The sequence below is a fragment of the Chrysemys picta genome, chromosome 15 (genome assembly GCF_011386835.1).
Source record: "Chrysemys picta bellii isolate R12L10 chromosome 15, ASM1138683v2, whole genome shotgun sequence".
Taxonomy (NCBI): Eukaryota; Metazoa; Chordata; order Testudines; family Emydidae; genus Chrysemys; species Chrysemys picta.
Genome location: NC_088805.1, coordinates 25,529,140 through 25,550,394, shown reverse-complemented (window position 1 = coordinate 25,550,394; position 21,255 = coordinate 25,529,140). Strand labels below are relative to the sequence as shown.

At 46.5% G+C, this 21,255-nt stretch overlaps 1 protein-coding gene across 30 annotated transcripts in view; it reads right to left on the bottom strand.

Annotated features, from left to right (window-relative positions):
* Positions 1-21,255, bottom strand: part of NCOR2 (nuclear receptor corepressor 2) — a 395,046-nt gene that overhangs the window by 205,614 nt on the left and 168,177 nt on the right. For all 30 annotated transcript variants that reach the window (XM_065568677.1, XM_065568676.1, XM_065568680.1 and 27 more), the window contains exon 5: positions 2,632-2,811. In XM_065568677.1, coding sequence (XP_065424749.1) covers positions 2,632-2,811 — 180 coding nt within the window. The remainder of the gene's footprint in view (positions 1-2,631; positions 2,812-21,255) is intronic.

Below are 21,255 nucleotides of genomic sequence, written 5' to 3'. Positions count from 1 at the left end.
CCTGGTGCATAGTGCCACACTGCAGCCAGTTTGGGTCACACTGCAAGGCAAAGCAGGCAGAAAGGCCACCAAGACCAGGCAGTGTGCAAGGAAATCTTATGGCTCCCATTCCAATTTCTCTCCCAGGCCTCAGTGAAGGGGGCGTGGCCGCAAAGCTGATGCAGCTGGCTGATTCCCCAGCTGCCAGGACAGCCCCTTGGAGCATAGGGAGCCAGGCAGAAGAGGGACAGGAAGCCTGCTCTCATATCAGCAGAGATTGCAAAGATGGCTTAAAGCTACCTTTGACCCATTCTGCCCTCCTCCCCAGCCCTCCATCTGCTCCTCTGCAAAGCAGCTTGGGGAAGCCAAGGGATCTGGCCCAGGAGTTTAAAACCGACAGCGTCCTTTGAACTCTGACTTTATCATGATGCCACCATTGTCCTGGCAGGTCTGTCTTTAAAGGAACCAGCCTTCCAGCTGCAAGAGCCAGAATCTTATTGCTCTCCGTCCTTACGGCGGCCCAGACTCCACCCAATGCCCACAAAATAAAACAAGGGAATCCTCTGTGCTTTTAATCACTCCAGATGTTCCAGCTGCACCAATGAAAAGGCAGCTCTGGGGCCATTCATTTCACCTGGCATCACAGCTGCTTCTTAGCCCTCCCGGCTCCCTTCCCCTCTCCAGCCCCTTTGCTACCTCTGTAGGGAAATCAACTGAAAACAGGTGTCTCGGACTAATTACACCACACTGTTTAAAAACAAAACCAAACTGTCCTGATTCCACTTACGAGGGGGATGGGGAGGCATCTGTTAATCAAAAACTCAACTCTATTCATAGCAAAAAGAGGCATTTGGGATGGCCTTGCATTAAAGAGACGTGAGAGCTTGGTTCTGTGCCAGCTACAGCACAGCCTGCGGAGAGTGCCCGTGAGCACGAGCGTGTTCCTGGGCGTGCGTGAGTGTGTGCATGTGAAATGAGAGGAGTCTCTTCAGTTGGTTTATTGCACTCATTATTCCCTTCCTGTGCCGTTTCTGCAGAACTTGGGAGGAACGTCAGCAACTTGTTTTCCCACTACAAGCATGGAAATAGACCCACTTTTTCATTCAGAATGACAGCCCAATTATACCGCCTCCTTAATTCATAAATTCCAGGGCACACGCACATCAGGAGAGCTGGCTCATCTCTCGGGCGGGTGGGGATTAGCAGTCATCAGCAAGCATTACAGAGCTTCCTGACGCAGGGGAAGTAACAACCGGTAACAGGGAGACACAAAGAGAACTGCTTTGCTTTAGGCATTGAAAAACCTTTATAAAAAACACAGGCCACCACTGTGCTTTTGTCATGTTAATCATGTTAATGGGGTTATGGTAATCTGCGTGGCAACAATAAGCCTGGGACGTGCTGGTGGAGTCTTCTACTGGGCGGTCTTCTACTCTGCTACATAGACAAGGACGGATGGTCCAGTGGCTAGAGCACTAGCCTAAGATTTAGGAGACCTTGGTTCAATTCCCTGCTCTGCCACAGACATCCTGTGTGACCTTGGGCACCTCACTTAGCCTCCCGGTGCTCATCTGTAACATGAATAATAGCCATCTCTGCAGGGAGGCTATGTACATTAAAAACTGCCATGTGTCCTGATACTACAGTAACAAGGGCCAGATCCTTACTGTGGAAGCTAGGACTTCCCTAGAATAGTAGTGCACACAGCGGCAACCAAATATGGGTCTCTTCCCCTCAATCAACTGCGGGAAGCGAGCCGCCCAGAGCCCTCTCTTACGTCTGCCTGAGCCCAGGCACAAGGAGCAGAGGAACACTCAGTGCAATGCAGCAGGTTAGGTCACCAAACAGCAGGGAGCAGCGTTCCCAAGTCTGCCACTGGCGCAGAGCTGCCCTATCGCATCAACACACAAAGCTTCGGGTTGGTTTTCAAGCTACAAGAAGAAATCTCGGTACTGCAGCTTTATTTTGGGACACGCGCGCTGCAGAGAAGCAAATCCCTTCCTGAGACTCAGGGTGGAAATATCCAAGCGCTGAATTCGGCCTTCGCAGATTTAGAACCAGAGCACAATAGCATTTAACATTTCCCACCATTGCACTACCCGCAACGGTGCTCCAGCAGCATTACCACAGGGGGACTCTCGCTGGGAGGAAAGAGAGCCTTGTGATTACAATGCACAAGATTGAGGACCTGGGATCAATTGCCAGCTCTGCCACCCACTTCTTGCGTGACCATGGGCAAGTCACTTAATTTCTCTGTGCCTCATTTCCCCATCTATATAACGGGGATAAAAATACTTCCTTTTACCTTACCCCTTGTCTGTCTTCTCTATTTAGATTATAAGCACCGGGTGGGTAGGGAGCGGCTCTTACCAGGTGTGTGCACAGCAGAGCACAATGGATCCCTGGTCTTGGTTTGGGCCTCTTGGTGCTAATGCAGTATAAATAAGAACAGCGCAGAGGGGCCAGCGAGCTGTCTGGGGGAAGTCTAGGCGACACGCTGGTTAAAGCGCTAGCAGTTGCCTGTGCCTTATGTATAGTAGCTGCTGCAATTGCTGCCCTCAGTGGACGTCCGTGGACGCCTGGATCCGCCATTACAGGGAAGTGCGGGTGCTCTGACAGACATACAGCTCCACCAGCGCCGGGCCACCTTACCTGTTTCTTTTTCAGCTTGGAGATCTGCTGTTCCACCATGGTGATCTCCCGATCCACTCGGTCCATGTTCTGGATCAGCTCCTCCTTCGAGAGCCTGGAGGGTAACAGATCCAGCTCCGAGTCAGGGTGGGCGGGGCTGACCGGAGACACGGGTCCCAGCTTGCCTGTCAGACTTCGCTCCTGTGGAGAGTAAGAACAATCCAATCAGCCATTTCTCTGGAGAATTCAGCACCTTTCCCCTCTCACGCTCTTATCACACGCTGCAGATGCGCACTTCCCTGGTCGCCTTCCAGCCCTTTAACATGGACACTTCGAAGAACGCTGGCCGCATCACCCGGACACTCGACAAACTCCCTGGCTCCCCCTCATCTTTATGGTCACCCATGCTACTGGTCCAAGCAAGACCATTCACTTTGGGACCATACGCTCCTACAGCAGTCACTCCCCACAGAAACCATAAAACCATCAACTTCACGAATTAAACTCCTGATGGCAGGAGACCGATGACAACTGGTTCCAGACTGCCACAAAACTTAACACAACAATAGCCCCAACAGCTAAATTGAGGAAGAGAGAGTGTCACATGCACGCACTTTGTTCTAAAAGAATTCCAGAAGCCTCCGGAAGAGAGAGAGAAATCTAGTCCACCTGGAGGGTGGGGGCTTTCATGCTCTTGTTAATTTGGGGAGGAGCTCAGATACGAGGGTGGTGGGTGCCAGATAAATAAGAAAAAAAGAGACGCTGTATATGAGACTAGGTTAGATAAAATAGGCAGAACTAATGACCAATGTCTGTCTACAGGCTCTAAAGCAAACAGTATTGGGGGAAGTGCTCTTCAAAAAAGAAACTTCATGGAACAATGCAACCTAACAGTTTCAAAGAATAGCTCTCATTAGGATGGCATTTGCTGGAGCGGGAGGGGGAACCACTCTGGGGAAAAGATCAAAATGTTCAGCACTTTTGATTTCTCCCACGCAAAGCAATGGTTTAGCTACTACTAATTAGCCAATATCTCTAGACTGTCTTAGAACAATAATCCTGCTTTTGTACAATGCCTTTCACTGCAAAGTGTAACTACTGATATACAAACTTGGCAAAGAGCTCTGTTCACCCACCACTGAAATGAAGCAACCTCTGGGCTGAAGCCCCGCAGCCGATTAACATCGCATGGCAATGTGAGAAGTAGTTTAGGACTGGACGTGAGCACCAGCTCATCCCAACCCCAGTAGAGCTTGGCAAAGAGGATTCTGCCTAGCTCTTAACTGTAACATCTGCTTGCACACAACCTCCTCTTTCACATGCATTGGAGCCCAGAAACCTTGAGGGCCTTGCACCTCTAGCAAGGACTTGAATATCAAGGCCTGAAACAGCCAGGGGAATTTCAACGGGCAAGAGACAGCTTCATCCAAACTGGCAGGACACTGAAGTGAACGCTCATGCCTTTATAAAGAGCATCAATAGAATCTGTAAGGACCCATCAGGCTCTCAATTTTATGGGGCTCAGCACATCCCCATAGTTCCTTACGGTCTCCTGCCCAAGTGCTGACCCAGCCCTGACCCTGTTTTGCTGCGAGATCCGACAGGGTCCCAGTACGACAGCCTATTCTGACCTAATGCATTCCACTCACATTCGGCAGCTACAGGACACTGTAATTTAATTTATCTGTTCCGTTATTCTGTGGTGGGATGGGATGGGTTCCCCCTCCCAGGATGGAAACAGGGGAGGTAAAAATGATGGTTTAGTTTGTAACCTTAAACCACAGACTCAATAATCATCCCGCAACTGCTCTGAGGGGGATGGGGGGGGAAGCAAACAAGCAACAAAGTTCACCCAACTTTGCACCTTTATTACAGCAGCCTCACAACTGGAGACAAGGCTGCTATTGTTCTCCAGCACCAACTGGTGCTTTTCATTCCTTCCAGAAGGGCTCCCTTTCTCTCTGACTCACGGGCTGTGGATGACTGCCAGGCTAACTTCCCGCCTGGACCAGCGACAGGTGGGCTATTCATTAACTTACCACTTGTACTTGGGGGTTGTTTCCTCCTTTGGGAGGCCCGGGGCCACGTGAAATCAGACCACAGCTATCTGGGGCCAACAATACAACACAAGAATGTTCTGCTGCCTTGGTTAAAGAGGCAGGCGTCCGCACAGTTAAGCGCTATGAATTGTTCTGGCCCTGACATCATTACCCATGATGAAACCTTCTGGGATTGATGTGGGCGTAATAAAAGATACCACCTTAATGACACTCTAGCTCATCACTGAATTAATAACTGCTTACTGGGAAGTGCAGCTGCAGCATGTAACCTCCACCCCTGCTTTTTGAACTCCTAAGGCAGCCTTAGAAATGGAGCGTGCATCACAATACCACAGCTTAACCCTTGCCTTGCTCCCCACTCAAGCCGTCCATGGACAGCTTTGATACAATTCAAGGGATTTTCACCACTCTGCAAATGAAGCTTCATGCTGCTTCCAGTCAAGTTTCACTCAATTATAAGCAGGTTTCACTGTGCTAGCCTCCCAGAAAGCAATGTTTGTTGACTCCTCAATGGGTATTCAGTGCCGCAGTCAAAAAGGAACCGTCATCTTCTTTTGCTCAGCCAGAGCAGAGGACTGAAAGGGGAAGAAGTTGCAGCAAAGGATGGGGAGGAGATTTCTGCCCAGGCCCCATTCCAGCCACTGGAAAGAACTGAGAAAGGACAATCAACGCTCTTCATGAGTGCCTTCTTCTCCTGGCATTCTTGCCTGCCAGTGGCTGTCCCAGAGCTTCTGACCCCAGGGCCACAAGGGCTACTGAATAATGTTCTTTTCTTCGCCCTCCTCCCCCTCCCGCCGTTATAAAACTCTGCTAAGAGACAAGTAGTTTGTGGATCAAAAGAGAGATACAATTCCAAGACTGGACTCACAGAAGCCCAACACCCAGGAGGGTCTCTCTCCAAATGGCTTTATTCCAGTAAGACTGGTAGATTTAAAGGCATGTTGGGTTGTCGATGCTGCTCCTGCTTCTGCCATCGTGAAGATAAAGCATAATAGCAATCTAAATATTAATATCCTTTCCCCACCACATTCCTTACTATCACAGGATGGCTTTTTTTCCATTTCTTAGCATGAGGAGATACCACAAAGGCACCTGAAGAAGTTGACTCCAAACGTCCCTCTAAAAACCAAGCTACAAGAGCATTAAACACAAACTGAGAAGGCAAAACAGTGGATTTCTGTCTCGCTCGACTTACACTGGGATAAGATGGTGAAAGTGCTCAATTACCTGCCAACCACAACCGGAGAGCTGAGGCCTGGCCTTCCTCATGGGCAACTGCTAAACCTTTCCCATGCTGTCAATTTTCAAAGCCAGAGGAAGCAGAAGATAGATTTTTAGGCATGCGATACGTGGTTTGCTTAAGCCTATGGGACAGCAGGAGTGGGAAGAAAAGTGTGTGCTGATGGTGTGTGGGTGAGCAAATCAGCAGAAGTCATTTCAGTCCCCAATTTCAGAGATCGAGAGAGAGAGAATCTAACTATAAGTACAAAACAATGAAACTGTACTTCACTGTACAAAACAGTGAAACTGGCCCGCACTGGGCAATATACGAAACGTAAGGAACTTTTAAAAGATCAAAGCCCTTTTTGTAAAACCTTCGGAGATGCTGTTTCTGCTGCCCGGTCACATTTCCAGCTTACAGATTCTGAAACAGAAGCGATGGTATAGTGGAGCAGAAAGAATGGCAGAACGCTACCTTACATAAAAGTACCATCATCTCGCACGACGTCAGCAGCGCTCAAAGGCTCTTTCAAAAGGGATAATTGCCATTTTCACAGACACACGTGTATAGACAGAGAGAGACAGGCAACAAGGATGCGGGAGAAAGGAAATGAATGCAGAAGTCTCTTGGGAAACTCGCACCTGATAATGAGGTTCGGGGAGCAGCACTCTCGCTTTTACAAAGAAGCCCTTATTCCTAAGCACAAAAACCAGGTGCATATGAAAAGACGCTGACACAGCTGCCTGCCACAGTCAACTTGCAAAGGCTGGACTTTCAAAGAAGGTTAAGTAACAGCAAGCTGTGGGCACTTGAATCCCCGACGTGTACACCAACCTCCTCCATTAGCGCTCTTCCTGGGAAAGGAGGTCTGATTGCCTCCCGGGGTGAAGAGCGCCGTGCATGAGTGTTCGCAGATTATGAATTTAAAATACTCTTGTGCTTGAGTCAGTCAAGTAACGAGGGCCTAGTGCTCTTTTGATGCAGCAGATATTGCTGGGAGCAATCCTGTGCTGTCAGAGGCCTGGACTGGGTGACCTAATCGGTCTGTTCCATCTCCAATTCCCATGACAGAATACATAAGGAGATGTTCAGTGGAGCTTACAACAGCACGCCTTACACACAGTGATTGCGATGTCACCGGATCATCCAGTTTTTCTACTGTTGGTTCTTTGTCGCTGTGAGAAGCTGCCTGTTCTTTTGCACAAGTGCCAATATCTTGGCATCAAATGTGTCATACGCATGTCTAAAAAAACTGGCTGTTTGGAATGCTCTAAAGAGACGGGCCACATAAGTAATTCAGCCCAACCTCATACGGGTTCAACATTAATGCTCATGACAGAGACAGACCTTGTGGCACAAACCTCAAAGGTCAACAGCACACTGTGGTAATGCTACAACCCAGTGCAATGCATCTCCTGGAGATTACCAGGGAAGAGAAGAAAGCAGGGTTGCAAAGGCCAAAAAGGATGGGCATATAACATGTTCTTTGAAAATACTTGCCAACGGGCCTCTCAGCTGCCCACAGAAGGGGAACAAAGGGTTGGGAATCTCCCATTCACCCTATGACTGGGACTGCCTTTTCCTTGCTCCAATGTTATCCCAGCCTCTCAGCACTGTACTGGTCTCCCCCCTGCTGCTATGGCAGCTCAACACATCCAGCCAAGAGGGGAATCCTCCAGCTTCCAGGGAGCCAAACACCGCTGGATTGGGCTCGCTAGCCGCAGAGAGAAATCCCATCACGAGGGAGCAGCCTGGACCAGAAAGCCAAATATCTGTGAATTGCATCCTTAAAACAAGAACCCAAATCACTGCTAGGGAGAATGTTTTTTAAAAAAATGGTAGCAGTGGTCTGCTTCCTAACACACTGAAGAAGCCACTTAAAGCAGGCTCTGTGTAATGTTGACGCCTGGGATCATATCACATCCAGGTTTTAAATTAACATAGTGTGAAACGTAAAATTCTTCTTATTAACGAGTAGTCACGGCCTTCAAAACCAGCATGCAGCCCAGAGAGTTAGAATCAATCTGCTGGAGGGAAGAAAACAATTACTTCATTACTCAAGTCGATACTTTCTCAGTAATTATACTGTTTCCATGTGATTTGTTTTTATACACAGCTAACAGCTACTGTAGTCCCTGTTTATCCCTGGCCTTATTATTATCCGATTTGTATGATAACAAGGGGAACAAGGGTGGGGGCGGGGGGCCAGGATTAATGTAAAGCCTCCCTTGGTAATAACAGCTGCTGCCATAAAAGAAAACAATTAACACTAGAGAGAGACTCCATCTGAGAGGAGAACCTGTCCTAGGTTTTTATTCTGCATGTGGTTGTTCCAGGCATAGGTCCCACCAATAAAATCAAAGCTCTGTGTGATGAGTGTCACCTTCACTTTCTGGGATGCAACTGATAGCGTCTCTTATTTTAAACTGCAAAGTCTGGGAAAGAGGCTTTGTAAAGCCACCACTGCCCACTGTTTCTAAAACAACTGCAGATTCAGGGCTTGATTCAACTTTCAAGGACTCTAATTAGCGTTTGCAGTGGGCCCGATCCAGCTAGCACACAGTGGTTTAAAAGACGCATGTGGGCAGGCGGTCAAAGCATAAGATCAGGAATTCTTGAACGCTGACTCCATCTCCAACAACGACTGCCCTCTGCAGCCCTGGGGCTTGTCTACACTGACACTGCTGCAGTGACGCAGCTGCAAGCGAAGACGCTTCTCCCGTTGGCCTAGTTAATTCACCTCCACAAGCGGCAGTAGCTGTGTCAACGGGAGAAGCTCTTCTGTCGACACAGTGCTGTCGGGTTGGGATAACTGCGTCGCTCAGGAGTGGGGCTTTTCCACACCCCGGAGCGACGTATCTATAGCAACATGCATTTGTAGGGTAGACAGTGGCTAGGACACGTCACCTCCCCTCACAGTAATTAAACCGACCGACCTCACTGGGCGGGCTGAACAGTCAATGCCTGAAGAAGAACGGTGCCGTTCGAGCTGTGCATCAGAAGCAATAATACTAAACAGACGGGAGGTGGGGTTGGAGAGTGGAGAATCAGTGAGGCAGAGGGAAGAGAATGTTCTAAACAGCTGGTGCAGCTGAAGAGAAATGAAGAGGAGGAGGAGGAGGGGGCTGGGGTGGGGCATGGAGGATGTAGGGGAAGGACAGGTCAATAATATGCTGTTTTGTTTTTTAAATCTGTCCATGGAGGGCAAATCACCTGCTGGTGCAAAGTAAATATTGCTCCTGCCTTCAGAGAGACATCTCCATTTAGCACTTTGAAACGTAAGAGATAAATGGGAGAGATTTTAGAATGAAGGCACGGTGGGAGACGCACAATGGAGCCCTTGTTCATACCTGGACTCACCCAGACCTCAGAGCGAGCTGTGACTGGCTTGAACCTGTGTTTTCTTGACAATGAATCAGCCACCTTTCCAAAGCCCCAGGAGATGCCACATCATAACTTTGTAACCTTCACTTCCAGCTGGTCAATTAAAGCTATGCTGTCTGAAAAAGAGGGGGCAAAGTCTAGTGGTTACAGATATGGAATTGGGAGTCTGGTCTCCTTGTTTTTAACCTTCTCTCTACCGCTGCCTCAGTAAGTGTGTTCCGGCAAGTCATGATTGCTCTCTGCCTCAGTTTACCCATCTATAAAATAAGTAGACTACCAATAGGCTCTTCATTCCAGGAGCATGAGCGACTTCAGCATCAAATGTCTGTAAATTACTTCATTAACCCAGTTCAGTGAAGGACTTGACAACTAGGAAATTAACGGATTGTCCAACGGCAGTTTGATTGATTTATTAATTAAACACAGTATTTTGTTAGCACTCTGAGCTTCTACCCCCAATTCCTTCTGCTTGCACGTCCCAGGCACACCCACAGTGTGAAGGAGAACAGTTCCAGCAGACAGCTGGGCGAGGACTGCTGCACATCCACAGTGGGCAACATGCAATTTAGATCTAAAAATGAAGGACGCCCTTGCGTCAAGGTAGACGGTTGAGGGGTATGAATACCTGCGATTTTATCAGGGGATAGAACTCTGTCATCTGAACCTTTTATCTCTACGTACCCATCAAATGCAGCTTAAAGCTGCAAACTAATTAAACTCCCAATACGCAGTTAGTGAGAGTCTGTGCCACAAGGCAGAGCCACTATTCGCTCTCTCGCTAGCTGCAAGAACCTGCATGAAACTGACTAGCTGGTCATATCTTCCCAGCGGAGGGAAATGCCGAAAGAAATAAAAGAGTGTAACAGTGAAAAGCAGATCAGGTTATTAAAATTCTTTTATTTTTATATCTGGCATTTTACTGATCATTTCTGTAGCCCCACCTTTTTATGGGAAATGTAATTTTTAAACACTTAGGATTTTCGAGTTGACAGTATCTTTGCAATAAAACTAGAACTAAAGTTTAGCTTTTCTTGACTGATCCAAGTGCAGGCAGTGCTGTAAACTGTGCTTGATTCCTGGTAACAGTTAATTTAATGCTTGCCAAAAGTAATGTCTTGAGAACCCAGCAGCACTAGTTCAGAATTCCTGCAGCCAAACATCAGGCAAACCACTCTGACTTGGGACCATCAAACTACACTCCCTTTGGTCTCAGGGCTGCCTTCTAGTGATGGGCAGAAGTGGTTATTACTAAACCGCAGTAACTATACCAGTAACATAGTAGGAAGGGGGTGGGTGAAAAAGGCATCTGCAGAACTGTACAGTAACTGTAAATGGTCCCTTAATAATACACCCCCACAGACCACCAAAAAAGGAGTCGATTAGCAACTACATTAACATTCCCAAGCAAAACTAATCAGAATATTTAAGTAATTCAAAACTCTGGGATCTAAGGATTACATGGGTTTTTCCTCAGTTCCCACACACAACGGCATGTGAAGACAGCAGCAGAGGATAAAAAAAAATCATTCATAGGATTTTAAATAATAAATAGTCTCATGGGAATTAATGAAGCAGGAGACTCGGCAGCTGTATAAGAGACAGCATTGATTTTTTTTTTTAAAAAACATATATAACTTTTTGAGAAGACCCGGGAAATTCCATTCCCTATAACCCTGCTGAATTCCATGCAGCCAGAGCACAAAATATCCCAATAATTTTTTAGCTTGCACAAAACTAGGTCAAGAAACTTCCCCAATGTTTCAAACAGCTTGAAGCAATTTAATTGCAAAATAAGTAACAAATGCTGACCGTCCCTCCCCCATCTCCATCAACTGATTTATGAGGGTGGTAAACCCTTCCAGTTCGTGTTCTGGTTAAATGCACTAACTGAAGCATAGTATCTGGTCTTGCAAAACTTGTTTGTGTTCAAAGAAGCCATTCCACATTATTACAGTTAACAGATGCCGCCTCCGGGCTCTCTAAGATTCCAGAAGAATACAGAAGCAGCAATGAACAATGCAGGTATTTTTCAAAGCAGCTCAGAACAATGACCAAAACCTGAAAGACTTACATAAAACTCCCATTGAACTCCTGGGTCTTATACTAACCAATGGATGTTTTGCCTATCTCATTACCTCCTTGCATTTCCCACTAGTAGATAATAATTGTATTGCTGTCACACATTCCCCCAGTGAGATCATACAAGTTACGAATACTCAGCTACTGAACGATTTATTATAGATGGGCTGGTAGTGGCACCTATTATTAAGGGGGTTGTCAGACCCTTTGCATTATAAAGACCCTGTTTTCAGCTGCTCATAACTTTGCCAAAATTTTAACCATTTGGGTTGAAATGTTCAGTGCTGGGGGGTCTGCCTCAGGTTGATTTTTCATTTTATTTTTATTTTTATAAGTTTCAGCCAAAACAGTTCAGCCATTTCCAAAAACGAGGTTAGGGAAATATGTGTTGGTTTGCAATGTTTAAAAAAATTCTGGCAACTTTTTCCATGAGAAGCTTCAGCACCTCCATGCTTTGGAGCAGGGACTTGAAATTTGGCAGGGGTGGCCTTTGTGTCAGGCATGTGCCTTTTGCTGTTCCTGTGAAAACCTGTCCACATTTGGCTGAGGCTGAAAAAAAAAATCACAGTTTTCACATGCACAATAGAGACTTCTTAGAATTCAGCAGCTAACAGCTCTGAAGATTCCATCCTCACTGAACATACTTTATCCCCTCATAGCTCCTACATGTGACCAGACTGCACATGCTCCAGTCTCCAACAGAATGATTGAGCTGGTTCCATCCCAGGGCTATCGGGGCTCCGGAAGACTTTCCCTATAATTGCTGCTCCTGGTCGGGTCTGGGTCCAGACACCTGAGCTGAAAACAGGGAGTCTTAGGGTATGTGTACACTACCCCGCCGGATCGGCGGGCAGCAATTGATCCAGCGGGGATTGATTTATTGCGCCTAGTCTAGACGCAATAAATCGGCCCCCGAGCGCTCTCCCGTCGAGTCCTGCACTCCACTGCTGCAAGAGGCGCAGGCGGAGTCGACGGGGTAGTGGCAGCAGTCGACTCACTGCGGTGAAGACACCACGGTAAGTCGATCTAAGTACGTTGACTTCAGCTTACGTTATTCACATAGCTGAAGTTGCGTAACTCAGATCGATCCCCACCCACCCCCAGTGTAGACCAGCGCATAGAGAGACAAGGTGGGTGAGACAATATCTTTTACTGAACCAACTTCTGTTGGTGAGAGAGACAAGTTTTCAAGGAGCCTAGTCTAGTCTCTCCTGTGCGCTCACTGACAAACCCCAGTCCCAGACAACCTGCAGGAGAAAGCCACTGGACTCAAATGCAGTCCCAAAATTAATGGACACTTTTTGACCTTACTATCTCTGTTCTTTGGCTCCTCATCTGTAAAATGGGGATATCACCACCCTGTCCCCCATCACCTCATCTGTGTGCTGTGGAGATAAATTATGCACTCAGATACTATAGTGACGAGTGCCGTAGAAAAGCTCATGAGGAAATTAAGAATTCTGCATTCAGATTGGGGTCTGAATAGTGTACAGTTAATGAGACCTAGGGTCACACATTGAACAACGAGGATAAAACAAAATATTGAATAGCTGCTCATTCATTGAGCTCTGTCCATCCTGTGCACTAAATGAGGCACAGATCCTGTTGAAAAAAATAGTATGTGTAATTAAAGACTATCGTGATGCTTATGCACAAGGAGGCTGAATTAAGATTGCACAGACAACCTTAATTCTGTCATTTCCTAGCTTTTCAGTGCTTGACTTTGCAACACTGACATTCATTTAATGTAGATTTTGGTGTGTAAATGTCCTTTCACCTGCCCTGAAGGTACACAAAAGCAAAAATAAATAACATAAGTGAGCTCCCTTTTTCTGATCACATACAAATTCAACCCTAAATGCTACACCATCTGCTTCACAGAGCAAGAATTGCTTGGGTAACAAGCTGGGCTTCTGTTAGCCTCATAAGGAAGTCAGTTACAGTACCACTTACATAATCACACCCTGCACCAATGAATTCAAGGTGATGGCAAAGGGAGACCAATCTCTTCCTTCTATTTTTAGCACAAACAAACAGGCTTCTACTTTTTTTCAGCATTTGCATGTCTAGCTTCCTCTCCTCTGTGGCTGACGTCTTTAGATGAACAGTTTGCTAAGTCTCCCTCTCTCTCTTTCAACACACACACTAAGGCCTGGTCTACACTGGGGGGGGGGGGGGGATGTTGATGTAAGATACGCAACTTCAGCTACGGGAATAGCGTAGCTGAAGTCGACTAATCTTATTTCGACTTACCTCCCATCCTCATGGCGCGGGATCGACGGCCACGGCTCCCCCGTTGACTCCACTACCGCCGCTCACCTGGTGGAGTTCCGGAGTCGACAGGCGCGTGTTCGGGGATCAATATATCGTGTCTAGATGAGACATGATATATCGATCCCCGATAGATAGATCGCTACCCGCCGATCCAGCGGGTAGTCTGGACATACCCTTACTTCACTACCATAAAGCTACATCTGAGGTTTATGTTTCCTTGATTGCAAACGCTTGCCACTGCTACAAAGTAAAGCCCAGAGTACAAAGGAAAAAATAAGACCCTAAGTAAAACAGACCCCTGGTTCTAAGCACACGAATTGCTCTTTTGGTTTATTGGATGCAAAGAGGGACCAGAGGTGCATTTTCAGATGTGGGAAACCATATGAGTATGACAAAATCCTGCATTTGGAGGCTCAAAAATGGAACTTGGGGGGAGTAAATGTTCTGTTTAGGTTTACAAAGGCCAATTTGAGCATGCAGAAGTAGGATCTGGCAGTCCCACTGAGTTACCCATGTTTGAAAATTTGTCCCACAAAAAGTGACTTCCTGCACTAGACAAAAACTAGCCTTCACAGACAGGGATTGCTCAGCAATAACTGCAATGCAACTCTCTCTTGGGTGGAAGAGAGTATCTGCCAGCAAAGCTACAAAAGAGGTGTTTGTCTGCTGCCTTTTAAAAGGATCAAACAGTGAAGAATAGAAACTTCAACTGAAATTACAGGGTGAATTTAGGGAGGCAAAATTTAACTATCCAATTTGGAATTTGACCAGAGCAGCTCAGTTAACATCCCACCACTTCCCAAAAGAACCATGGGATCTTTAACGACCACAGCTGTAGCTCTCTAGAGAGACCGACATGTGACAGCTGACACATGGGAACACATCACAGTATTCTTCATTATTTCCTACAGCGGGGGACCCCTTGAAGCAGATTCCGACTGGTTCCAACTGGGGCTTACTGGAGAACTGGCATCAGCTGTTCTATTGGATTGTAATGTTAGCTCACTTATCTTCTCTGGGCATATTTGTGTTTATAGTAAATACACTTTTGTTTAAAGAAAGGATTTTATTATCAATAGAAGAAAAATTATTTTGTGGCCATCAACATAACCTGCCTTTACCTTCAGGGCTCAGGACCCATCAATGCTTATGAATTCATAAGGTATCATATGCCACTTGGAAGATCTGATCAATATTATTTCTGATATATTTCCTACTACTACCACCCTTTCCTCTCCATAATTACATTCATTCTACAATCAAGTCTGTTACCAGTAACGTTACCTACTTATCAGCTGCCTCAAAGCCCAGGTCGACATTAGCGGTGGGGTCGACCTAAGATACACAACTTCAGCTATGCGAATAGCGTAGCTGAAGTCGGCGTATCTTAAGTCGACTTACCTGGCCGTGAGGACGGCAGCGAGTCGACCGCTGCCGCTCCCCCGTCAACTCCGCTTCCGCCTCTTGCGAGCTGGAGTTCCCGAGTCGACGGGGAACGCGATCGATTTTATCGCGTCTACACTAGACGCGATAATTTACCCCCGATAGATTGATCACTACCCGCTGATCCAGCGGGTAGTGAAGACCTGCCCTAAGAAATGTCATGAGTAACTGGAAGAATACATGAAAGTTAGTCTTTACTGAGTGGTTATGGAAAAAAAACAGCCAGAAGAAGAAGAAAAAAAAAAAAAAGACTTAAGAAAGCAAACCAGAGACCTCATCCTGCAACTCTCTTCCTCACTCACTCACATAATCCCCACTCACCAACAACAGCATGATGATGGCTCAAAACCGCAGTCGCTTTCACTGGAACTTGAAAACCTCCACAGCTCTCTCAGAACTATCTAAATATGTGCAATATGCTTCCCCAGAATCATGTCAGTGTCACACATGACCTCTTTCCACCCCCTTCACTCCTTCGTACTCTTCCGTCTCTTATTACTGTAATTACTTTATGTAAATAAATAAAAATTCTGAGCAACCCCTCCAAACACAGAGATGTAAGTCATGGGGATGCCTTGGGGGATACTGCCAACTCAGAACTTCAAAGCCTTTTTACTTTTCCCACAGCAGCTCTGTTTCTTGAGTCATTTGTAAACAGCCTAGACAAACCACACAGGAATATACAATAGGGGACAGCCTTGCACCAATCATAGGGACTTGAATAACTCCTACTAACATCTACTACAAGCAGAATTCTCAGAGATGTAGCCATCATTAAGCCATAGATCTCATTCCCACCCTGGTCCACGCAAAACACCACTTTGGAGTGATAAACCACTGTTCATCAGAGAATCTCCAAGTGAATCAAACAGCTCAGCTTCAGCACCCATGCAAGGGAAGTACAGAATTAGGGATAATTGGGAAATCATATTTCTCCCATCATTCCCAGGAAAATAGATTTGAAAATTGCCATCAAAAATTTCTGCATTTTAATCAAAAAGCAAAGTTTGGAAACCGCTCCCCCCCCTTCCTCCCCCCCCTTCCCTCCCAGTTTTCAGAAATCAGAATCCAAAAATACTTCAGTTATTGGGGGGGGGGGGGGTTCCAAGTGAAAGCCCCAACATTTTCTGTTGGGAACAAAAATTTTTCATGCACATTTCCACTTTGTCAAACAAGCCTCTTTCCATCAAATAAGCCGCCTGCATTAAATACAACTTTCAGGCAGGTAAACTGAGGCATCACACACATTTGGAAGATATATCAAACCTCTCTTTGGAACAAAGCCCCTGACTTGCTTAAAGTCACACAACAAATCTGTGGCAGAGACAGAAACTGAACCCAATTGCTCTGATTGCCACTAACACCATAGCATCTAATATAAAGAGTTCAGATCACTGGCTTAATTAACATCCAAACAAAGGGGTCCGGGAATATATATTGGTGTGAAATTTAAGGGATGACTCATAAATAAAAACTTTTTAAAACTAAGGCCTAAAACGCAAAGCAGCAGTGAAAGTCATTTTACGCATTTCGCCTGGGATTTTAAAGACACCTAAGGGACTTAGAAACCCAAATTCCTTTGCAAGTCAATGGCATTTGGACACCTAACTCACTAAAACTCCTTTGAATATCCTAGTTTCAATCCAGTACTTCTTACCAGCCTTAAATGCAATAAATATACAAGAGTGATTTTATTAATATCTTGTCAATGTCATTTAGCATACAGATGCTTTCTAGTAATTAGAGCCGGAGGCCCAAAGTCAGAAGAGACTTGGTTCTATTTCTGATTCTCCCACTGATTTACCGGCTGGTGTGCAAATCACTTAGCCTCTGTTCCCCCATGTGTACAACTGGAAATTCTAGGACTCTATGAAAATGTGTCTAATATAAATACTCCAAAGATTTAAACAAAAGCTAATAGGAGTACAAAAGGTGATCATCATCATAATTCTTAATTTAAATGAAAACAGCTTTTTTTGCTCATGGCTACAGACCTTCTCCCCCAAACACAATGGTAGGGTGCTAGAGCATGAAAACCTGGAAGAGAAACTGACCAGAATGAGCTGTCACTGATCCAGAGAAGTAAAATGAAATAATAAACCAATAGCAAGTAATAGTTTCAAAAGCACCAAAGTGACACAGGAGCCTAAATCACATTAACCTTCAATGAGACTTAGAGTAACATTTTAAAAACATTCCTAAGTCTCATGGAAAGTCAATGGAATTTAGGCTCCTAAGTCAGTTAAGGTGCTTTTGAAAGATTTACCGAGGACAAGCTAAGGGCTAGTCGACACTGCCGCGCTACATCAGCACAGCTTCACCAATGCCGCTGCACCACTGTAGCGCATCTGGTGAAGACACGTGATGCCCACGGGAGAGCCCTTTCCCATGGCACCTCAACGAGAGGCGGAAGCTATGTCGGGAGAGCATCTCACACCAGCACAGCACGGTGCAGACACCACTTTAAGTCAATGTAACTTACGTTGCTGGCGGGGGGGGGGGGGGGGGGGGAGGGGGCGCTTTTTCACACCCCGGAGCAACGCAAGTTACATCGACTTGAGCGGTAGTATAGACAAGCCCTAAGAAAAGAAAATGAGGTTTTTAGAATTCCTTCACGGTTACCAATCTGTCCTGGATTTTAAGACGGAAGCTATGGTGATAGCACCTAACTTTTCTCTCTATTGCAATAACAAAGATAGAAGGGTGCTTTTTTTAAAATGAAATTAGAAGACTGAAGAAGAGCTCTGTGGAGCTCAAGAGTTTGTCTCTTTCACCAACAGAAGTTGGTCCGATAAAAAAATATGACCTCACCCACCTTGTGTCTCTCATATCCTGGACCAACACGGCTACAACCACACTCACTTAAATCTGGCCGCCCTTTAAGTGAAAGCTGGCTGGCCACATGCTATGGAATACACTGTTCTAAAACATGTGCATGTGACATTACAAAGACAATGTGTTCACTAAAACAATGGCAACCCACAGGACACGGCCGCACCCAGCTGCAGCTGTTGCCTCCTTCCACTCCTCCAAGATATCCATCAACAGCCCTAGAAATCATTCTTTACGTGTAAAACATACAGTACTGCAATGAGCCCAAACACTGCAGAGTACATGAGAGTTACTCGTGTTCTGGGATATTCACGTGGAATGCCATTGTATCATATTACGCCAAGAATGCCCGATATATACACATATACACACACACACACACACACAAACAAAGACACCACACACACAGCTTTAAAGGATTGAAAACCCACATTAATAGCATCCATAAAATGTTTCGATATATTTATTTGTGAGCTGTAGCTGTGATTGACTGAGTGTGACCTAGAGTGTATGTATGATATATACGCAGTCTTGAAAAACATATGACAAAGGCCACCTATTCATCGTTTCTGTACCCTGTTCTGCCCTGGTTAGCCACATCACCAGTACAAAGACAGCCTGATTTGCACAACACAACAGCCTTTTCTAAGTGTCCACTGGGAGGACGGTGTCCATGTGACAGAGATACAAAGCAGAGCCCATCAAAGCTCACCCTCAGTTAATGGAGTAGGGAAGCGTGAAAGTGAGGCACTTCCCCTGTCAGAGCAGCAATCAGAGAAGCAGGCTGAAAAGCAAACCTAGAAAGTGTAAGAGGGTAAGTGGTGAAGTGCTCCAGTACAGTGGTCTGAGGATAAAGCCACGGCAGGTGACCATCATAACGGGATGTTAATTGTGCAGCGGGAGGCCAGAACTGGGAAGCCCATGGGGAAGTGGTTGGGGATTAGAGCGCTGCAAGCGTAGAGTAAAGCAGATCTCCCATCTTCTGTGCTGCGGGACTTGCTACAAAAAGAACCATGCGGTGACATGATACACGAATGGCAAAGAACACAGACAGAAGAGCGTTCCTTAGACACAGCTGACAGGCTCCCGGTTCATTCCTCTCTGCTACAGTTTTCATTTCCCAAACATGCCAAAATAGCAATACAAGGGGATGACAAATTAGAGTCAAGCCAACAGCCAGGCTGAGAGGTGATCCCATTCACTGATGCACAGGCGGGGTGGCTCCTTCATGCGCTCCAGGTGGGAGTCAGCGACAAGACTGCCCACTCAGCCACCGGCACACTTTATTTTGGTGTCTGCCACTTGTTTCCCTGCGATAGGGCTGCTGGGAGAAACGCTCCTTGTTCTAATGGCAACTTTACGGTGATTTGTTCTGGGAGAACATTCTACCAGGCCCAAGTTTAAAGTAGTGCCGTAGAACCTCAGAGTTACGAACACGCCGGGAACAGAGGTTGTTCAGAACTCTGAAATGTTCAGAACTCTGAACAAAACATTAGGGATGTTCTTCCAAAAGTTTTCAACTCAACACTGACTTGATACTGCTTTGAAACTTTACTACGCAGAAGAAAAATGCTGCTCTCTCTTTATTTTTTAGTAGTACATGTTTCACACAGTACTGTACTGTATTGCTTTTGGGGGGGGGGGGGGTCTCTGCTGCTGCTTGATTGTGTGCTTCCGGTTTCAAATAAGGTGTGTGTGGTTGATTGGTCAGTTCGTAACTCTGGTGTTCGTAAATCTGAGGTTCTACTGTAGCCATTCCTAGATCACATAAAATAGTAACAGTAAATATGGTACAGGCAGAAAACATACCCAGGCATGAAAGATGATATGTCAAGATGGAGATCTGAGAGTCTCCGGTATCAGTTTGAGCTGTGGCCACTCCTGGTCAGGTGTGCTAATCCCCTGGGCTCAGATTACGTCAGGGAAGGAAGCCAAAATCTGGTTTACACATTGCTACCTGTCTCCAGTCAAACGGTCTCCTGTATTATATGGATTGAATAAATGAGCAATCTAGCCCTGCATCTGGTGGCCAATACCCAAAGCGTCAGGGACCTACCTAAAAACAGGCCAGAGGAATTTGCATACATTGCGATAACTGGATATTGTGTATGTGTAGCACCGCCCTCTGCTGGATTGACTAGGGACTGCCCACCTAGTCCTCTCAGGCTAATGACTCACCCTTTAGCTCCACTGGCAGCAACCTGGAGCAGAAAGATCTAGGTTCTATTCCTGCTGCCATCATGAAGCTGCAAGTGGCCATGGAGCGACACCCGTAAAACCCTAGGTGGCTGCTGATTTGTTACAATTACAGTATGCCGGCATCCCGAGGAGGACGTTAGTCACCTGTCCTATTATGGAGTTTTGTCAACTTCACCCCAGTATCCCCCTACCCAAATTAACTATGTTTATATCCAGACTCCTCTAGATCGGCGTCTGCTGCTCCAAAGAGGCAACAGAACATGCAATAACATACTTGCCTAACCACCTAGCTCCATCACTATCCCAGAGCTCTAACAGGGCACAGAACAGTTGTTTTATTAAAGGTTATAATTCTGATTTCAGTTTGCAGCAGGGTAAACCAGGTGCCCCTCCACCCCACCCCGTCCCTGAAATCAGTGTAGTTAACAGGAGTACAAGTGGCTAAGTGAGAGCAGAATGAGGCTGAGTGCATCCCAAAGTGCTTTACATTACTGAATTAGTTACAACAGGGCAATCACCTCTCCTTTGTATGGGCGGAAATTCAGACGGTTATCGATGGGTTTGGCACCGGATTTACACCTGTGGAATGGAGAGCAGACTAGGGGCTTGGCTACACTTGAAACTCCAAAAGCGCTGCCACAGGAGCGCTCCCGCGGCAGCGCTTTGAAGTGCGAGTGTGGTCGCGGCGCCAGCGCTGGGAGAGAGCTCTCCCAGCACTGCAGGTACTCCACCTCCCCGAGGGGATTAGCTTACAGTGCTGGGAGCGCGGCTCCCAGTGCCGGGGCACTGTTTACACGGGCGCTTTACAGCGCTGTAACTTGCTGCGCTCAGGGGGGTGTTTTTTCACACCCCTGAGCGAGAAAGTTGCAGCGCTGTAAAGGGCCAGTGTAGCCATAGCCTCCGGCCCCCATTAGTACAGCGACTGTGAGGGTAAATTAAACTGCCCTGGTGGGCTCTGCAATAACTCTCAAGCAGCCTTGCATGTAAAACCTGCGGGGAGATAATGGCCTTGGGAACACAGGCCTAGTCTTCACTTACCGGCTGGTCCGGCGGCACGCCATCGATGTTCTGGGATCGATTTATCGCGTCTGGTTAAGACGCGATAAATCGATCCCGGATCGATCCCGGAAGAGCTCGCAGTCGGCGCCGGTA